Consider the following 17,905-nt stretch of genomic DNA (forward strand, 5'->3'; position numbering starts at 1 on the left):
CTGACTGGGCTTCTCCTGGAAAGGCAGGTCTGTATTTGAGACTTGCATAATTTATTCTTAGTAGCCTGAGGTATCAGGTAAACTACAGTTAAATTATTCATATAACTTTATTAAAATATGTTTGAAACAGGAGCTTGCTTTTAAAATAAAGGTGAAACTTTCAGGAGGTATGTTTTGATGATGGTGGTTTTTTTGTTTTGGGTTGGTTTTTGGTGTGGGTTTTTTTGACAATTTGACTTTTTTTTTGTTTGGATACAAATTACTCAAATGTTTATTTGAAATTTGCATATTAGACAAGCCTGTTTATTTAAAAAACAAACCAAAATACCATAATGTCCTGATAAATACAGTCTCACAAGTATTCTCAGTTTGTTGTGTGCAAAGTCAAGCATGAGAGGTCAAAAAGAGATACTGTAAATCTTACTTGCTATTTCTCCAGCATGCAGCGTGATGCTTTTGATTGTCTCTCCCCTCATCTTTGCTCCTCTGTGATTGACTTAAAGGAATGGTAGAGGTGGGAGGGGAGGCTCTAAGAGTGTGTTTTCTGTGCCTCTCCATTCTGGGAGTCAGCACTCGGATAACTCTCAGGACTGTTGTTTTGATCTTGCAGGCTTATGTTGTCCTTGCAGGAAGGGCGTGCATTACTGACAGTTAGATTCACTATGGGATTATAGGAAGGATTGCATTTACTGTTATGATGGACTCTGTTCTCAACTGCATAAGCATTTTTATTTTTCACTTCATTAACAGTAAAAGATAATTTGTTTTAAAAGTTTATTTTCTGGGGTAGGCATCTGGTAAGTCACTCCACTACTTGTATAGTGTTCTGATTCTCTGTTTCAGCCAGACTGAGTGTAATGTCCCACCTCTGGTATGTTCAGCCTTTGATTGGTCACTTGCTTTTACTGAATTCATTAAATTGATATTAAAACTTAATACTACTTTTGTTTGAAAGTGCATGTAGTGTTTGGAAATGCCTGTTGTTGTTTTTTTTTTTTTAATTGCAGTCTGTGATAATGTTTTGTTTTTAAAAAATAATTTTGGAAAAGCTAATTTTATTAACTGACTTTCTGGTTCCAGGAAAAAGAGTGGGAGTTTTGCTGCTTGCCTTCATTAAGGCTAGAGTTTCATTCATTGTGAACATATGAACCATTTTGATTCTTTACCAATAATTTCAAGCACAAGTATGTACGTTTCTCAGTGAAGCACTATATTCACTGTATCTTATGATAAATATTTTAAAGCAGTTTGTTTGACCTCTAGTGTTGAGCTATGAAATTGCACCCCATTGACCCCAAAATATCTTACATTTCAGAAAAACCGGTCTCCCCCAAATCAGGTACACTGAAGAGTCCACCTAAAGGCTTTGATACGTCTGCAATTAACAAAAGCTATTACAATGTGGTGAGTGATCCTTTTTCCTCCATGTGAGCTGTTATATACAGTAGAACATCATTTAATTAAATGCTCTTGCCTGCACAAAAAATTTGGCAGTCTTGTCAGAGCCTTAGTGCCAAAACTAGATAGGGGTTTTCGTGAATTCTCCTATAAACAAGATCATTATTAGTTTAATAGAATGTCACACGTACAAATTCTTAAGCATGATGCAAGATTATAGTCTAAAGTAAGTGAATAGGCATTTATGTAATATATTATGCTCATTTTATTTGCTTTGCTAGTTGTTAATTTCCCTTTTCTCCCCCATCCCCCAAATATGCAATCAGTCTTCCCCAATCTCTATGAATTAATGAAATTCTGCTGTGTTAAAATGATTAAGAATTTTTTTTGTCCTTTTTGTTGAACAGGAGATTAAACATTTTGAAAGAATTTGCCTCCTTTGTATTCATGCTTATAAATCAACTCAATTATTAACTTCGGGAACCTCTCCCTTACACTGATGGATAGATTTCACAGCAGAGGTGGTGTATAGCCAGAGTCAGCCTTTAACACCCACCCCCCCCAACCGCCCCCCCCGAAATTCTTAAGCTAGTACTCAGACTTCTTTAGGAGATGCATGTAAGAAACATACCAAACTCTGTCTTTAAACGTGTTGTTGTAAGCATTTTGAGAATCCTTTATTTACTAACAGTGGATACATTGGGAGGCAAAAAGCCTCTTACTGTTTTTGTTAACCACTGCTCCCTGCTGGTGTAAAACCAAAACACAAGGTTTCTGTCCCTTTTCTTTGAAGCAGCTGTCATTGTTTTTCATTTCGTTTGTCAGTTTTTAGCAGGGATCATAAAGTATCATTTTATGCTTTCATCTTTTGCGGTTGTGGCATGAATAACACCAACCACCTGGAAGAACAGAGCAGTTTTACAGATAGTCCCCTAATTGAAAACAATGAAGCAACCTCCTGCTTCTCCCCCTGGCTTGCTTGGTGTCTCTGTCGGTAGCCGTAATTCCATGGTTAAGGGAGGGCTGCAATTCTTTGGCTATTGTATCCCACACCTGCTAGTCACAGTGGAAAGTACCTGTGCAGGCACACCTTCCTTCAAACTGCAGGAATGATCTTACTGTGATACATCCAGCAACAAAATATTGGATAGTTTTCCTTTTTATTTTGGTTTTCCACTGTATCTCTTTGTAGTAATTTTTTTCAAAGTTGCTGTAGTGTGTAGTAGCAAATCTGTCTTCTCTATTGTTGTTTTGATGTTAAAACCTATGTTTTTCAATACAAGTAAACTGAATTGAATGCAGCAAAGAGAGGATTTAGTTCCTTCAGTAGGCAGAAGACTGCTCTTACTTAAGTTTAATCTATATCTGTGTTGAATTTTTAATCAAAATAAATTGGCGGCTCTCTTGAACACCAGTCCTTTAGATTTTGCGGGGGGGGGATGTGGTGTGGTGGTTTTGGTTGTTTTGTTTTGTTTTTTTAAAGTCAGTAGTAAATACATGCCTCATATCTAATCTTATATTATGATTTCCCTGATAAATCTTCATATGATGAAAAGAGTTGCAGCTGTTTAATTCGGGCTTAACTAAAACTCTGGTTTGATTGTGTCCAAAATTAATTGAATCTCGTGGTTGCATACTTACTTTGTAAGAGTAACATACAGGCCATTTTGGGGGGCGATAGTGTACTTCAGTGAAAATAATAGGAAATAAATGTTTGAATTTGCCTAAAACCATAGTTAAGCTATAAAAGGCCATACAATTTTGAAATACCACCTTTGGCTTATGTCCTTTTTATAATTGTTCCCTGGATAACGTATTACCATAATCATGGAGACTCAGGCTACTATATACTTTGGGAAACAGATAGCCGTAGCTGGCTTTTAAAGTAGTTTAATTTAAAAAAAAAAAAAGTGAAACTGGTGACCATCGTACCTACTCTCGGAATTAGGTTATTTTTCATCTTGCTCAGGTGCAGCTTTCTTGGTCCACTAAACTGACGTAATAAGATCCCCACTGTTGTGGCTGCTAACTGTTTATTAACTGTTGATAATATATGGGGGGGGGGGGAGGGGGGGGCAGAAATGACCAACTCATAATAATATGTATCGTAAATACAGCACTGGCCCTAGAGTGCTGTTCTTAATTCTGTCTGCAGTGAATTGGATAATTGTCTTGTTTTCCCATTTTTCCACAGTGTGGCAAATACCCCCACTTTTTTTTTTTAAGCTCACCATTTTATTCTTTTTGTTTAAAGAATGAGAGGCTGTACTGTAGTGTGCCCTTTCAGAGAAGTAAGACTTTACTGCTGAGCTTAAAACCTAAATTAGACTAGCTGGCATCTAGATTTTCTTGAAAAATACTAAGTGCTTTTGATGGCAATATAACTATAAAATAATTATTTTCAATAATTATTAAATGTGTGATGATTTTTACATGTGGATAAGATAAACAGCAGACCCATTCGCTGAAGTGAAAGCAGTTTAACCTGTGAGTTGAGTTTTTGTTCTGTCTTAATACGTAAGCTGCAGACACGGGACTTCCCTGTGCTCGAAGTCTTATCAGTCTGCGCTGATAACAAAATTGAGCCCATACTAAGGTAAAAACAGAACAGCTCCAAGTAAACCTTTGGCAACTGGTAGCTAAAAGGGTGTAGCCCGAGTCAGAGTAAGCATTAAAATCTGCGTTAAAGGCTCTCTTAACAAGCAAGCGTGATTTGAGGCTGGTACTCTGGGACTGCTTGCTATTTTTATGTTGTGGCTATCTTCCACGACACGGGTATGTGCTGAGACCCTGTAAACCTCATGATTATTTATTGCTGTTTTTCCTAGGGAAGGATTTGTGCAGGTGCAGGCAGCACCTGTGGGTACAATGATCGGACTGAGGACAGAATCAAAGGGCAGTTCAGAGGAAGTTCAGAAAGCGGTAGGAGAGGCTCTGCTCATCTCCCTTTCTGGGAGAAGGGCTAGGATAGGCTAAGGAAAAGGTGCTTAATGTAAAGAGGAGACTGCTTTCACAGCTTTCCTCTGTTCTTCACCCGCTTGTAAATGTGTTCTTTATGGATTCACAGAGCACCATCTGAAGTTCATAACACAAATCACATACCTTCTAGTCTCAGTGTGCTTTATGAGCTGCACCTTGCACTAGGTGTTGCTGAGAAGACAGAGCACATTTGGTTTATACTTACATTTTGCCTGGCTCAGGAATGCAGGTTAGTAGAGAATGACTTGTGCTACAGGGTCTTGTCCTCCGTAAAATGGTTCAAGTCTACAGCAGTGTGTAATATGAACCAGACTCGTGATCAAACACAAAGCATTTTTCATGTAGAAGTAATTTAGTAACCTGTTGCTGAAGAAGTGGGCATATTATTGCAGGTTATTCCCTGAAGACAGAGCAGGCGTTACTCTGAGTTTTATTTTTACTTGAGATCCCTTGAGAATTTAAAACTTTGTGTCCAAAATAAAATCAGGTTATCTCCACTTACAGGACAATTGCCTTGAAATTAAGTAGCTGTTCTAAAAGCAGGTAAAGAAATGGGCATATTTCTCCATAGTATGAGTATTTGGATGACCTCATTTTTCATTTAAGTGTTTGAGGAGTGATGGAAAATAAGCACTCCTTTTGAGGCCACGCTTTCCAAGTTGGGTGAAGAGTTTGTGTTTACTGAAGTTCATAAAAGTTTTCGAGGACCCTTGAGATATGGTATAGTTGTGTGGTGCTTTACATTGCCCCTCTCGAGGGCCTGTTTTAAGGGGTTCATATCTCAGATTCTCATGATCCAGGAAAATGAGACATTGATCACCATTTTGCTGAAGTACATGACATTTCGGTTGAGTGCCATACTACTGCCATAAAATGGGAATGTGCTACAGGGTCATGCCCAAGCGTAGCTGTGAGATCTGCCTTTTCTCCCTCTGATTTGGAAGGCGATCAGCTTCATGTAGGTCATTTTAAATCCATTTTTGGGTGGTAGTTTTTGCCTTAGGGAGATGGCTGGGGTTTTGTGTGACAGAATTATTAACCATGCTTGAATTTTCCATGCTGTGTGATTGAGAGAGCTTGTGCTGTATGAGCTCAGTTGTCTGTGCCTGCCATTCATCAGTGTTACGGATTGCAAAAGCTGCCACTTCAATGCTGCTCTTTTGGTACCCGATCTTATCTGTGCAAATGTTGTGGTGGAGTTGTGGAAACAAGGTCTTCGAGGTCTCATGGGGTCTTGCAGCAGCCAGAACGCGCAGAAAGCAGGAAAGGGAAGAAAGGTGATTATTAGAGCATGCGGGCGAGATGTGGATGTGAGGAATTTAAGGGTGCTCTGGTGCCAAAATACTGAGTTGCAATACTGAGTACTTATCGCTTCAAAGCACAGTCCAAGCATTTAATCCTCATAGCTTCTCGGTGAGGTAGGTAAGTCAAACTGGAAGGATGCAAGATTTCACAGAGCTGATGTTTTAGAGCTATATATGCAAGATTATGCTTTTTAAAAGATATTCAAAGTAAGAGAATGTTCTATGCATTGGAAACTGTACTTGTAAAAAAAAAAAAGGGAAATAGATTTAATGGGTTTTGGGAAGTGTTTAAAACTGTATATCTAAAGTATGGTGTAATACTGTGAACTACTAGAATAACATAAAGCAGTATAAGTGTATCTAGTACTCTGCATAGGTTTTGTGGCATAGTTTTATTTACAGTTGCATTTATTTTCCTTTTTCCAGTAATTTATCAGCTAACTCTAGTTTTTAAGCTTTCCCATTCTTCACACCCCCACCCCCCCCTTATGTCTTTTTCCTCCAATCCCATATTCTCCATATCGCAAAGAAAATCCTCAAATAAAAATCCAAACCAGCACAGGAAAATAATGGAGTTGTCCAACATGAAACTAGTTTTATTTCAAGGTTTTCAGACAGCTGTTTATAGCAAAGAATGGAAATAGTCTTGAGAAAGTAGAGCAGTGGTGCAGCCTTTCAAGATCTCTAGCGAATTTGTTGATTTTTATCTTTGAATGTCTTTTAATGCTGTTCATTGCTTCATCAGGACACTGCGTTTTTGTACTTGGCTTCCAGTCTCCTTTTCCCTACTAATGGATGTGTAATGACTTTGGGATGGGAGATTTTTGTAGGAAAAGCCGTATTGGAAAAGATTGGTCTTGCATTTAGTTTTGAACCTCATGGATGCTAAGTACTTTTGTATTTCCATTTTAACAATGGACTTTCTTTGTTTTATATATGTGTAAGAGAATATGTGGTTTAATTAGTGCTATGATCAATGGTAATTTTTTTTCTTTTTCTTTTCCTGGTCTAAGTGGTCAAAAAAACCTTAGCTTTTTTAAAATTTGTGTGCCCATATTGTACTTTATGCTCTAGTTTCCTAGTTAGTAGCCATAACTTTCCCTGTGACATTGTTCTGTCATAGTGTTTAGCAGAGAATGGAGACATTTTAATCTTCAGTTCAGGATTCAGATTTCCAACAAAAGAATGAACTCAAAAGTGGTCTCTCTCCCTCTCTCCAAATGAATAGAAGCATTCAAGGAATAAGCAGAATCAATGACACCAATGAAAGGAACAGTGAATTCTTCATTGACATACTGAACTATTTAAAGTTATTTCATCAGGTTTGCATTTAGGAATGAATGGCTTTTTTTTTATTTCCAAAGAAAGAGTATTGACTACAACAGTGAATAATGCACTCAATTACAGTCGTTACTATAAATGCTGAAATGAGATATTACTGTAGGCTTGACAAATATGGCATGTAGCAAAATGAGGTTTGTGGTGTGGCTTATGACCAATGAATAGCAAAAAGTTTTCAAAGCTCAGCTGTGTTCATTGAGCTACATTTAATTCTCATGATTCTCTTGCTAAATCATTAACTTTTTCAAGGCAAAAAATAATTCACTGGCTAGAAGCACAGTAGTGCTTGATGTGGATATATTGGAGGATATCCTAAAGCAGGTTCCCGGGAGATGGCCCAGTAAAATATTTTCTTGTACATATTTGGGGGTATTCCAGTTGTTTGATTTATATTCAGCCAAAAAACAAGTGTGTGCTGTATTTTATAAATTCTTGGCTTTGCATCAGAATCTGTTGTAATTTTCTCATGATAGGATGTATTATTGCACTCCCAGTGGAAGGTTAGGCAGAATCATTTAAAAAGAATGCAATAATGCTAATCATATTGCTAAGTAAAGTTGGTGATTACTTGATATTTATAAATCTGTTAATATTCAGACCTTCTAGATAGAACAGTGCATCTGAATGAGTAAACACTTTGCTAGCAAGATTAGTTGTAATGTGTTGTAATTGAGACTGAGAAGATGACACTAATTGTTCATTTATCTTACAACTTCTATTGTGCTTTACCAACCTCTGATGATCTTTGACTGTTCTGAAGTACATAGAAGGAATAATTATACCTAGCTTTGGAAGAACACTCTATGGCTCTCAAATTTCACAGTAAAAGTTTTAAGTGTAGTGAAATTCCTGTTAGCTTACCACTTTTTTTGTATATGGCTAAAGGATGGCTCATCCTGTGTGTCTGTGGTGGTTTTTTTCATGTGAATTTCATAGATGTGTAGTATTCAATGCTTTCTTGCTGATACTTAAGTTTTTAATGTAGGAACACTCATTTATAAGTTTTCCTAGTGCTAAGTAAATTTTAGTATGCTTTAAAACTGCTATTGATTTGAACATTTTGAAGTATCTCTTAAAAAATACCAATTAGCAACTGTCATTTGTTGTAGGTGCTACAAAATATATTAGAAACAGAAAATGAATATGCTAAGGAGCTACAAACAATGCTTTCAAACTACCTGCGACCATTACAAGCCAGTGAAAAGTATGTGAGTTTGTTTTGTTCTGTTTTTTAAATTAAGCTTGAGCTCTCATTTATTGGGGAGGGTTTACATGGTCAAAATTTCAATTTCAACGTCAATGTGCATTTTCTTGTGTGGACTGTGAGATTCTTGAGGCAGGGCTTGCTTTTAATCAGTTTGCTTGCTGACTGAAACAGTCTGGTCCTTGATCTAAGAACCAGTAAGCAGTTTCTTTTAAGGTTGTAGGTTTTATTAAAGCACAGTTAGTCAATAACTGCAAACCTAAACACCTTTTATTTACTTTGGCTCCAGGTTAAACTCGGCGAATACTTCATACTTAATGGGAAACCTGGAAGAAATAAGTTCTTTCCAGCAAATGCTTGTACAGTCTTTAGAAGAATGCACCAAGTAAGTACTATGCATACCAGATACTGTAAAATTCTAACCAGCAAATATTTTTTATTATTTTACTTGTCACGTATGTTGTTTGACATAATCTTTGTTCCTCTCACTTTAAGGATAGTTGCTACAGCAGTACAGTAATAGATGTTTGGATAATGCATTGATTGCTTGCGCAGATAGATATTGGCCCTAGGATGCAATTGCAGAGGTAGGAATTTTGATGCAGTTTGAAAACAATTAATGAATTTCCATGATGCAGTTGCATACCAGTGGGGAAGTGGTAGAGGAAGTGGTGTTTTTTGTTTTGGAGGCATAAATTTTAAGTCTTTTCTTAAAGTAAGAAAAACAATGAAGGGAGCTTATATTGTGATGGAACAGTGGAGGAGGGGGTAAGTGACTTGTGTGAAGGATGCTGTATGAGAATGCTTGTGCTTAGTATTCTTATGTCCTGAACAATGGTGGTCATCAAAATGTGCTGGGAGAGGCATGCAGGATAGGCAGAAAGAGCAATATGAATAACAAAAAACAGCCTCAATGCGGGTACTGTACCGTACAGGAAGCATGAAGCACAGAAAGGAGGAGATGAAGACACCTGTCCTACTTCCATAGCTTAGGCTGAAGTGGTAGCTGGATATTTTTCAGCTTGTACCTCAGCACTTGAGGGTGTAAGAAAGAAGGTGACCATATCACATTTGAATTGTCCTGACAATTTTCTAGTGTTGAAACTCCACTGAAAGTGTAGTTCCTGTTCCTAACCTCAGTTGTGTCTTTTTCCTTGCCTGTGTTCTGGTTTTGTCTGACCACATGGTGAGCTAAGGCAACTTGCTAATCTGAATTTGCTTGTTTTCTGCCAAGTTAGTAATTTGAATTGCTACTGAGGGCTTAGACAAGTTTCAGTCTGCTGGGAGTACTTGGCTGTGAGAAGGAATGAATGTCTTGGAGGAGAAAATATCTCTTTCGGCAGCAGTGATCTTTAGATCAGCTCAATGTGTCTTGTTTTGACCTCTCCCTCCTCTCTTCTTCTGAGCTGCTCCATGTGAAGAGGAAGCTTTGTCATGACAAAGTATAAGTTGCATCTCCACTAGGCAGTAACGTATGTCTGGGTCTGTTGCTGACTTTGGATCTCACGTCCTCCTACCACCTGGCTTCTCTCCCTCTCTTCTGCCCCTAGACCACTTACACTGGAGAGAATGGAAAGGAGGACGGTGTAGTTCAGATGACTATTCAGCAGCAGAATGGAAACATTCTTGAAATGGCCTTTCTTCCATGCTGTGTTTGAGAAAGAATATCCTTCTTTCTGGCAAGTTAGACTTGATCAGTTAAGTGTCTAAATCCCTGAGAAAGACCCTTTGTCCCCATACTTAAATGTTACCTTTCTTTTCTTGTTGCTGAGCTTTGTTGTCTCATTCTTTTGTCACCGTGAGTTTGTTTCTGTGAATCAGAAGTTAGGGGAATTAAGTACCTTGTATGAACAGACTGTCATCTTTTAAAACTTGTGATTAAGGTGGTCTTAAAAACGAGAGTGGAAGAGCATATGCCTTTAAACAAATACTAATGCAAGCTTTGTTTTAACTTGGTATGTAGGTTAATGTGATATCATAATGTAGCTTCAAGCTCAGAAAGCTTATTTAGAACTCCTTCCTTGATTTAAACTCTACTAGAGCACCTTCTCATAATGTCCTTTATTTCTTCTTCCTGCTAAGTGAAATGTTGCTGTGTAAAACTAGGAACATAATGGATGCTAGTAGGTGGGCAGAGGAAGTGATGCCCCAGGGTTACTGAAGGGTTACTGCAAATGTTTTGTGTTATTTTCATTTCATAAATATGCTGGTCATGCCAAGTTGTATTTTCAGTTTAATTTTCATCATAGCATATTGACTTGAGTGTCCAGCTTCCTCCTGTTTTGAACCTAATCCATCATAATTCCCATCATGTAGAAGAATGCTTGCCCTGCTGCCTTGTTTTTTGTCATTTTGCCATGTTTTTTTGGCTGGTGAACCTGTTTTGTAAACTCAGAGTAGCTCCCGGCCTGAAAATAGATTTATCATTTTATTTTATTTTTGGCAGAGAGCTTATAGTTCCATCATTCAGGCACTTCATATTGCAGCATCTGGTGTGGCGTTTTTTCTAACTTGACATGTCAGAATGACCAAATGCCGACATCCTGCCAGTTGTAGTGCTGCCAGCCTACCTTGCTTGACAAATTCCTGTTCTTGGGCGTGAGAGTCGAATGTTTTTTGAATTCCACAGCCCTCTCGAGTCAGTTTGTCATTTGAGTTTTCTCTTAACAAATCCTGGCACGTACTTAAGTGACAGAAACTTTCTGGTGCTTTTCTTCTTGCCTGCACCACTTTGGCTTATTTAATCCTCATGTTGTTAAACGTTGGGTTTTGTTTTTTTCAGAACACATAACGCTGTAGTGGGTGCTTTGTGTGTTTTGGGGGAAGTAGTTGTTTGGATGTGGTTTGGTTTTAGTTGTGTGCCACCATCCCACCCTGCCCCGAGCCTTGAAGCTCTTCTGGTGCATCTCTAAAGGTTTGTCCTCTTTGAACGTGTCCAGGTTGGCCTCTATTGCAATATCACTGTGGTGCGCCTGTGGGCTGCTCCATCTGTCACAGGCCTGGGAACACTTCTTGTCTGCCTGCCTGGATGCTGGGCACCATCAGACAGATTTGTTTGGGGTTACTTCTACCTTTGTGACTTCTCTTCTTCATTTACCAAACAAAAGTGGTGTATGAAACGAGTCTAGCATTGAGTGAGAATCTTCTGGCTGATCTGCTTCAAAAGCAGGGGGTTTTTTTTGACTGATCAGCTTCAAATGCACCGTGTTTTGATGGATGGAAAAGAGCTGTAAGTGACAAGGCAGAGAGACGCTGCCGAAGTCTTCGGTTGCAAAAGGGCATATTTCTGACAGTAAAACAGAGCAAGAGTGCTCCATGCTCCGGTCTCTTGAAGACAGAAAGTGGTCCAGTGCTCTAGGTCTCTTTCCAGATCTGTGATCCAGTGCCAAAGATAGTTCTGCACTGGTTCACACAGCAGAGTCTCTGAATGAACAAAGTCAGTGTCCGTCAGGTGATCTCTGGGCTGATCTAAATGATCTCTATTGGAAGTATTGCTCTTTGGGTATTTTTGTAGCAGGAGATTGAACAGATGTCTCCTGCTCCAAAGAAAAAGTCTTCCATTCACCTGGGAATAGAAGCTGTCAGTCTATGGCTGTACTTCTCAGTAAGGGGGGGGACATGACACACAGGCTGGCTGGTGACACCAGCCTGCATGGACTGCTTAGGTATAATCTCTGTAGCAAACTGAAGGCGTTGGCTGTCTTTCAGGTGGTATCACAGACTTATCTCCCTGCTCCGTAACAGCCATGGCTGGGTTTTGCCCTCTCTTTCTCTCATGTCCCTGCTCTTGCAGTCACAGTAACTGTGTTTTCATCTTGTTCTGTGTTTGAGTGCAAGCAGATACTTCATGTTCTGGGATGATCCTGGAGTGGAGTGGGAATTTAAAAAAACAAAAAACAAACCACAAACAACAGAGGAGGCGGCCAGGGTGTGAGAGGGAGATTGCTTAAATGTAATCCAAAATTAATCAGTGTTTCAGGTTTGTTTTTGGAGTGCAGATACAAATTAGGTCTGTTAAAGGCTTATCCCAGTATTGTCCCTTGCTTTTGGTTACTGTGTCAACAGAAATAAGGCTGACAACCTTAAGTGAATTTGAACACACTGTCTTCAGATTGCCTGAAACAAACACGCATATTAACTGATGTCTGAGAGGTAAGGGAAATAGACAAATAGTGAAAGGTATGGTTGTGAAGAGAGCACTGAAAATTAGACTGATGGATTGTGAATAAGTTGAATAGTGCCTCCATTTGTGCAAATAGTAGCTCAGAAAGTTGCAAAGTGTCCCCCTTATTTCATTAACTTTGTTAACTGTGAAGCCTCAGGAGATAATATCTACTCTTGTGTTTCTTCACAGACTGCATCCCTTGGAGTCATTAATCACAATTATCCCTTAATAATTTTTGCAGGCCTTCGCTTGTCCTGGGTCTTCTCTGCTATCACCTTTTAAGTTGAAGACATTCTCTGTACTGACCTCCTGCAAACATAGCAAACTTACTCCTTTAAGAGGCTGAGAGAGGGGCAGGAAATTCTGCTGTTTATCTTTCTGTGGGAGGAGATGGGGAAGAGCAGAAAATGCCACCCAGATAATTGAAAGTTTCCAGCTTGTGGCAGGTTCTGCAGGCGTGTGTGTATACACGTATATAGGGACATAGATTGCTGCATGACACTCTTATGGTAACCACACAGTCAAGTGAAACTTAAGGACATCTGATCTTTTCCTTGCAAAAAGAAAACATACAATGCTGATTACATTTTGTTATCTACTTTTCTTTTAGAATTGCCTCTGTTAGTCTGTGTTTAAATTTGTCTGGATTCATCACAGTTTCCACAGCCTTTCCCAGAACGTTGTAATGTCTACTGACACCAAAACTAAGGTAGATTTCTTCAGAACATGCAGGACATAATTACATATTCTGTAATGTCACTCTTTCTCTGTTGGCTGCTAGTCTAGCTTTAGTCCAGTTCTGATCGCTGGTTTTGATCAGAATCTTAAAGTAAGCGTGATTGAGCAACAAGGTATTTACTTTCTTTTCTTTTCTCGAATTATCATGCAGTGCAAACCCGTTTTAAGTCTGGAGAAACAGAACTGATAGCTATTGGATGTAACTCCAACAAGCAGATAATCTGTTAGGTAGTTTAGATGTAGTCGTATGATGATGCCTCTAGCATGTGTACAACAGCAGAGGCTTTGTTATGGTTCTCTTAATTCTGTAAATGAAATTAAAACATGTCTTTGGCCTTTTTATAACTGAAGTTATCATTTATGTATATGTATAAATATAATATTTATACATGATTCCTTTTTAATTAAAGTATCAAATATGAGAAGAATATTGGGATGACAACTTCAGAATAAATTTTAAAATAACTGTGCCCTTTATTGAATACATTAATTACTAAAAGGTTTATATGATGTGGTGGTAGGCATTAAATTGTTGGTTTTTCAGCAGTTAAAGGAGATATAGTTCATTTATTAATTGTTCCTCTAAAAATAGTAGAACACTTGCAACTAATGCGTGGATTAGAAAAGTCAAAGGGGATTGAGTTGCCACCTCTTCATAAAGTCTGTTAATTATCTTAATTCAACAAAGAATGTGCAGTATAAAGTTGCAATGCATGTGCAACATGTAAAAGAGAATAATGTCAGTCTTTCATTGTGCTAAAAGAACAGCGGACTGAGAAGACACAGATGTCTGCTTGGTGCCAACAGCCATAATTCACACACACACACACACACACACACACACACCCCCGTGTGAAAAGAGAATTTAACCATTTTCATCAACTGTTTATTGGGGCCTCTTACTATTTAATACTGAGTTAGATGCCTTGAGTATGTCTTCAGAGTTTGAGACTTCTGTTGCATCTATTACTTGAAGAATGTATTATTAGCTCATGCTTACATTTATTAAAGGGGACCAGCTGCTAGGCAGGAAATGCTGCTTGGAAGGCTATAAGAATAGCATGCCCTCAGTATGTTGGGGAATGCCCGTGGTTTTCCCCTAAATACCTGCAAAAGCAGTGTCCTGGTTAAACCCCAGCCAGCAGCTAGGCACCACGCAGCCACTCCCCTCTTGCAGTGGGATGGGGAGGAGGATTGGGGTAAAAAAAAAAAAAAAAAGGTAAAACTCGTGGGTTGAGATAAGAACAGTCTAATAACTAAAGTAAAATAAAATATAGTACTAACATAATAAAAATAAGATAATAATAATAATAATTGTAATGAAAAGGAATATAACAAAAAAAAGAGAGAAATAAAACCCAGGAAAATGCAAGTGATGCACGATGCAGTTGCTCACCACCTGCTGACTGATGCCCGAGCTGCGATCCGCCCCTCCCGGCCAACTCCCCCCAGTTTATATACTGAGCATGACGTTCTGTGGCATGGAATACCCCTTTGGCTAGTTCGGGTCAGCTGCCCCGGCTGTGCTCCCTCCCAGCTTCTTGCACACCTGCTTGCTGGCAGAGCATGGGAAACTGAAAAGTCCTTGGCTTAGGATAAGCGCTACTTAGCACCAACTAAAACATCAGTGTGTTACCAACATTATTCTCACACTAAATCCAAAACACAGCACTGTACCAGCTATTAGGAAGAAAATTAACTGTCCGAGCTGAAAACCAGGACAAGCAGCCACTCTATTGATTTCAGAATTTAAACTTTAATTGAAAGAGAAATAAAGATGCAGACAACAAAATATGGGTCCTAGCCTTTAATGTAGGGAGTGCTGATAATGTGATCAGAGTGCATCTGGCATGATGTGCTAGCTGGGGATTCAGCTATCGTTTTCTGGGTGTGTCTCATGAATGTTGGTTTCAAATAAGGAAGCGTGCTTCCCCCACCTCATGTTTGGAACACCTGTACAGTCAATTTTGACTTCCTGTTGAGTAGGTCTTCCCACATTGTATAGAGGGACTGGACAGCTTAGTAGGAGACAGACTTATTGTTTTGAAATTTAGGGGAGTATTTCTTGGGATGAACTTTGAATTTTAACTACTATGAGCAAACCTAAGGAGTGGGACAAGAGGACTGTGTTTGAGCAGGATGGGAACATCCTCTGCCTGGAGGAGCGGCTGTCCTGGAAAGCTGAACCGTTCTTTTCTGCTGAAGTTCACTGGAGCATCTCTCACTTTTTCAGAGGGAATATACTAAATATTGATGTTTAGAAACTTTATGTGCATGTTCAGGATAATTACAGAAAATCTTGACTTTTAAAAAAATATTTTTTTTTTTAGAAAAACAGTATTTTTCTAGAGAGAATTGTTGGAACTAATGTTAGTATGAAACCCTTTGACTGTGCTAACAGTATGTCTGTGGAGTACTTACTGAGGACTCATCTAGCTTTAGAGCAGTGTGAAATACTGGTTTAAAGAGTAGTTAAATGGATAACAACAACAAAAATCCACTGTCTCATCTTGCAAAGAAGCAAAGACTTGGCATATTTATGTTAGGAGATGCAATCTTTATGCAAGTGGAGGAAATGTGTGGAGAAATTGAAATATTACATCTTGTACCTGTTGTACAGTGGGTTTAGACAAGGTGTCAGGAACAAGCTTGTAGTCTAGGACTGATGAAAACTGAGTGTCCCATCTTCTGGTTAACTTCGGCATGGGTTATACAATTGGCTATTGGCCATACAACCTACTGCTGAAGAGGCTTAGTCCTTCAAGTGGGAGTTGCGCTGTAGAAAATAATAGGGTTTCGTCCCTTCTGACACCCTTACAATATTGTTCACTTGTTTGTCCAATTTATTCTTTCTCACATAGGAAGCAGTCTAGTATGGATATTTTTGAGTGGTTCTGACAATGGCGATATGGTAGTAGTCAGGAAGCATGGCTGGTTGGAGTATATACTTCCTATCAGTTTGTGTTTAAATTGAAAATTTATTTTAGATTTAAAGAAAGTATGAGTGTGCTTTATTTGTGTATGAAGTATGCAGCTTAAGGAGATACTAAGAATAAGACTGGAAGAGTTGCAATTTTCTTTTTCTTTTTTTCCCCTGCTTATACAGATGCAAAATCAGAAGTCAGACTTTTACTTTCTGCTGACTGTACCAGTTCTAAGCTGCTGCCACACAGCCAATTTCAGATATTTATACTCCAGATATTTTCTTACTGCAATTTGAGATGACAGTTTCTGCTAAAACCTTTCGAAAAATACACTGTGTATATTCATATTATCTTTCTTCATATCATGTCCTCCCTTATTTATGTGAATAAATGTGTATATTCCTCTGACAAACGTGATCAAAACTGATTAGGTTCACCACGACTGTGTGAAAGTAAGCTTTTCTTCTAAAAACTGTTTCTCTTGCTGAGTCATCTTTTTTTTTCCGAAGTCACTGAGGCTGCTGTTATTTAAGCACCTTTTTATGCTAGACAAAATAAGCTCTTCTGAACAGAATTGTGACATTTTCTTTCACTGCTTAGCAAATGTGGTGCATTTAAGCATGAAAGATGAAGAAAGTATGAGTTAAAGAAAGTATTTCTTTACTGATGGTGGTAAAGCAGCACACTTGCCCTGGTTACAAACCAACATAAAAGTGCTTTATGGTCCTTAAAAAGCAAGATGAGTGACAATTGTGTAAAAACAACCTGTTACTGCACTGTAAATGGCTTCTATTTGTGCTATCAGAGCTTAATACGGTACTTAGGCTTGAAATATTCATTAAAAGATCTATCATCTCTGCTGGTGTAGGGTAGAGGGAGAGAATCCTGTTGCTACTCCATCTAGTTTTTAATCTCAGTGCTGAAATACTGCTTTTAAGATTTGGCATGGTGTATATAAGTGGATAGTAAACTGTTCTAACCGATAGGTATGTTGCCTAAAAATCAAACTCCTGAAGAAGGTGCTAATTACCACTAGTTCTTGAAAAAATGTTGCTGAATAAATGTCGTACAGGTATGTACCATATTCTGCCTATGCTGTGGTGGCATAATGAGGCTTGACAGTTACAGGGTTGAAGCTTTAAAGAAGGAAGAGAAAGCTGTTGGTTGCTGGTCAGTGACCATAGAAATCTATCTGTTGATTTTATTAAAAAAACAAAACAACAACAAAACAGAAACAAACAAACAAAACCCAGTATACACTATTTTTCAAGGCTTCAATTTTTTTCTGTGTCAGTATTACAGTAAGTTCATCTGTATTACTCTGTTTTTAGGTTGCCTGAAGCTCAGCAGAGAGTTGGAGGATGTTTTCTAAATTTGATGCCACAAATGAAAAACTTCTACCTTGCATACTGTGCCAACCACCCATCAGCAGTAAATGTTCTTACAGAACACAGGTACGTTTACTTTGCGGTCTTTTAAGTCTGACACAAAAAAAGTGCATAAAATACATTTGTGTTTTAAAGCTGTGATGTCTCTTTTGACACGCATTTGATATGGTAGAGCTTGTTTAAGAAAAAAAAGTAGTAGTGTATTTTTTTTAAAAGAGGACAAAAAACCCCACAACACAAAGCTGTTCTATGTGATCAGGACCAGCTTGTCACTTTTGGCAGTGTGTTACGAACTATTTGAGAGCATTTGCTTGTTTAAAGAACAAATGCTGAACTCCGAGTATGTAAAACAAAGTGTACTGATTGTCATCTTTGTCTAAAAAATGTCGAGATCAAAACAAGTTTGTGAAATTATGGCATAATTGACATGATTACTAGTAGACAGTTGGTGAATTGTAACTTAG

The 17,905-nt window shown here is 38.3% G+C and overlaps 1 protein-coding gene across 5 annotated transcripts in view; it reads left to right on the plus strand.

The window, feature by feature from the left end:
• The window catches only part of ARHGEF7 (Rho guanine nucleotide exchange factor 7), a 129,528-nt gene that overhangs the window by 67,569 nt on the left and 44,054 nt on the right, over nucleotides 1–17,905 (plus strand). For 4 of the 5 annotated variants that reach the window (XM_050891308.1, XM_050891318.1, XM_050891336.1 and 1 more), the window contains 4 exons: nucleotides 1,316–1,404; nucleotides 8,132–8,226; nucleotides 8,516–8,611; nucleotides 17,385–17,507. In XM_050891308.1, the coding sequence (XP_050747265.1) occupies nucleotides 1,316–1,404; nucleotides 8,132–8,226; nucleotides 8,516–8,611; nucleotides 17,385–17,507 (403 nt within the window). Of the gene's footprint in view, nucleotides 1–1,315; nucleotides 1,405–5,603; nucleotides 5,655–8,131; nucleotides 8,227–8,515; nucleotides 8,612–17,384; nucleotides 17,508–17,905 lie in introns of those variants that run through there. The other variant, XM_050891343.1, reaches the window with a different exon arrangement.

The sequence above is a fragment of the Gymnogyps californianus genome, chromosome 1, assembly GCF_018139145.2.
Source record: "Gymnogyps californianus isolate 813 chromosome 1, ASM1813914v2, whole genome shotgun sequence".
In the NCBI taxonomy this organism is placed as follows: Eukaryota; Metazoa; Chordata; class Aves; order Accipitriformes; family Cathartidae; genus Gymnogyps; species Gymnogyps californianus.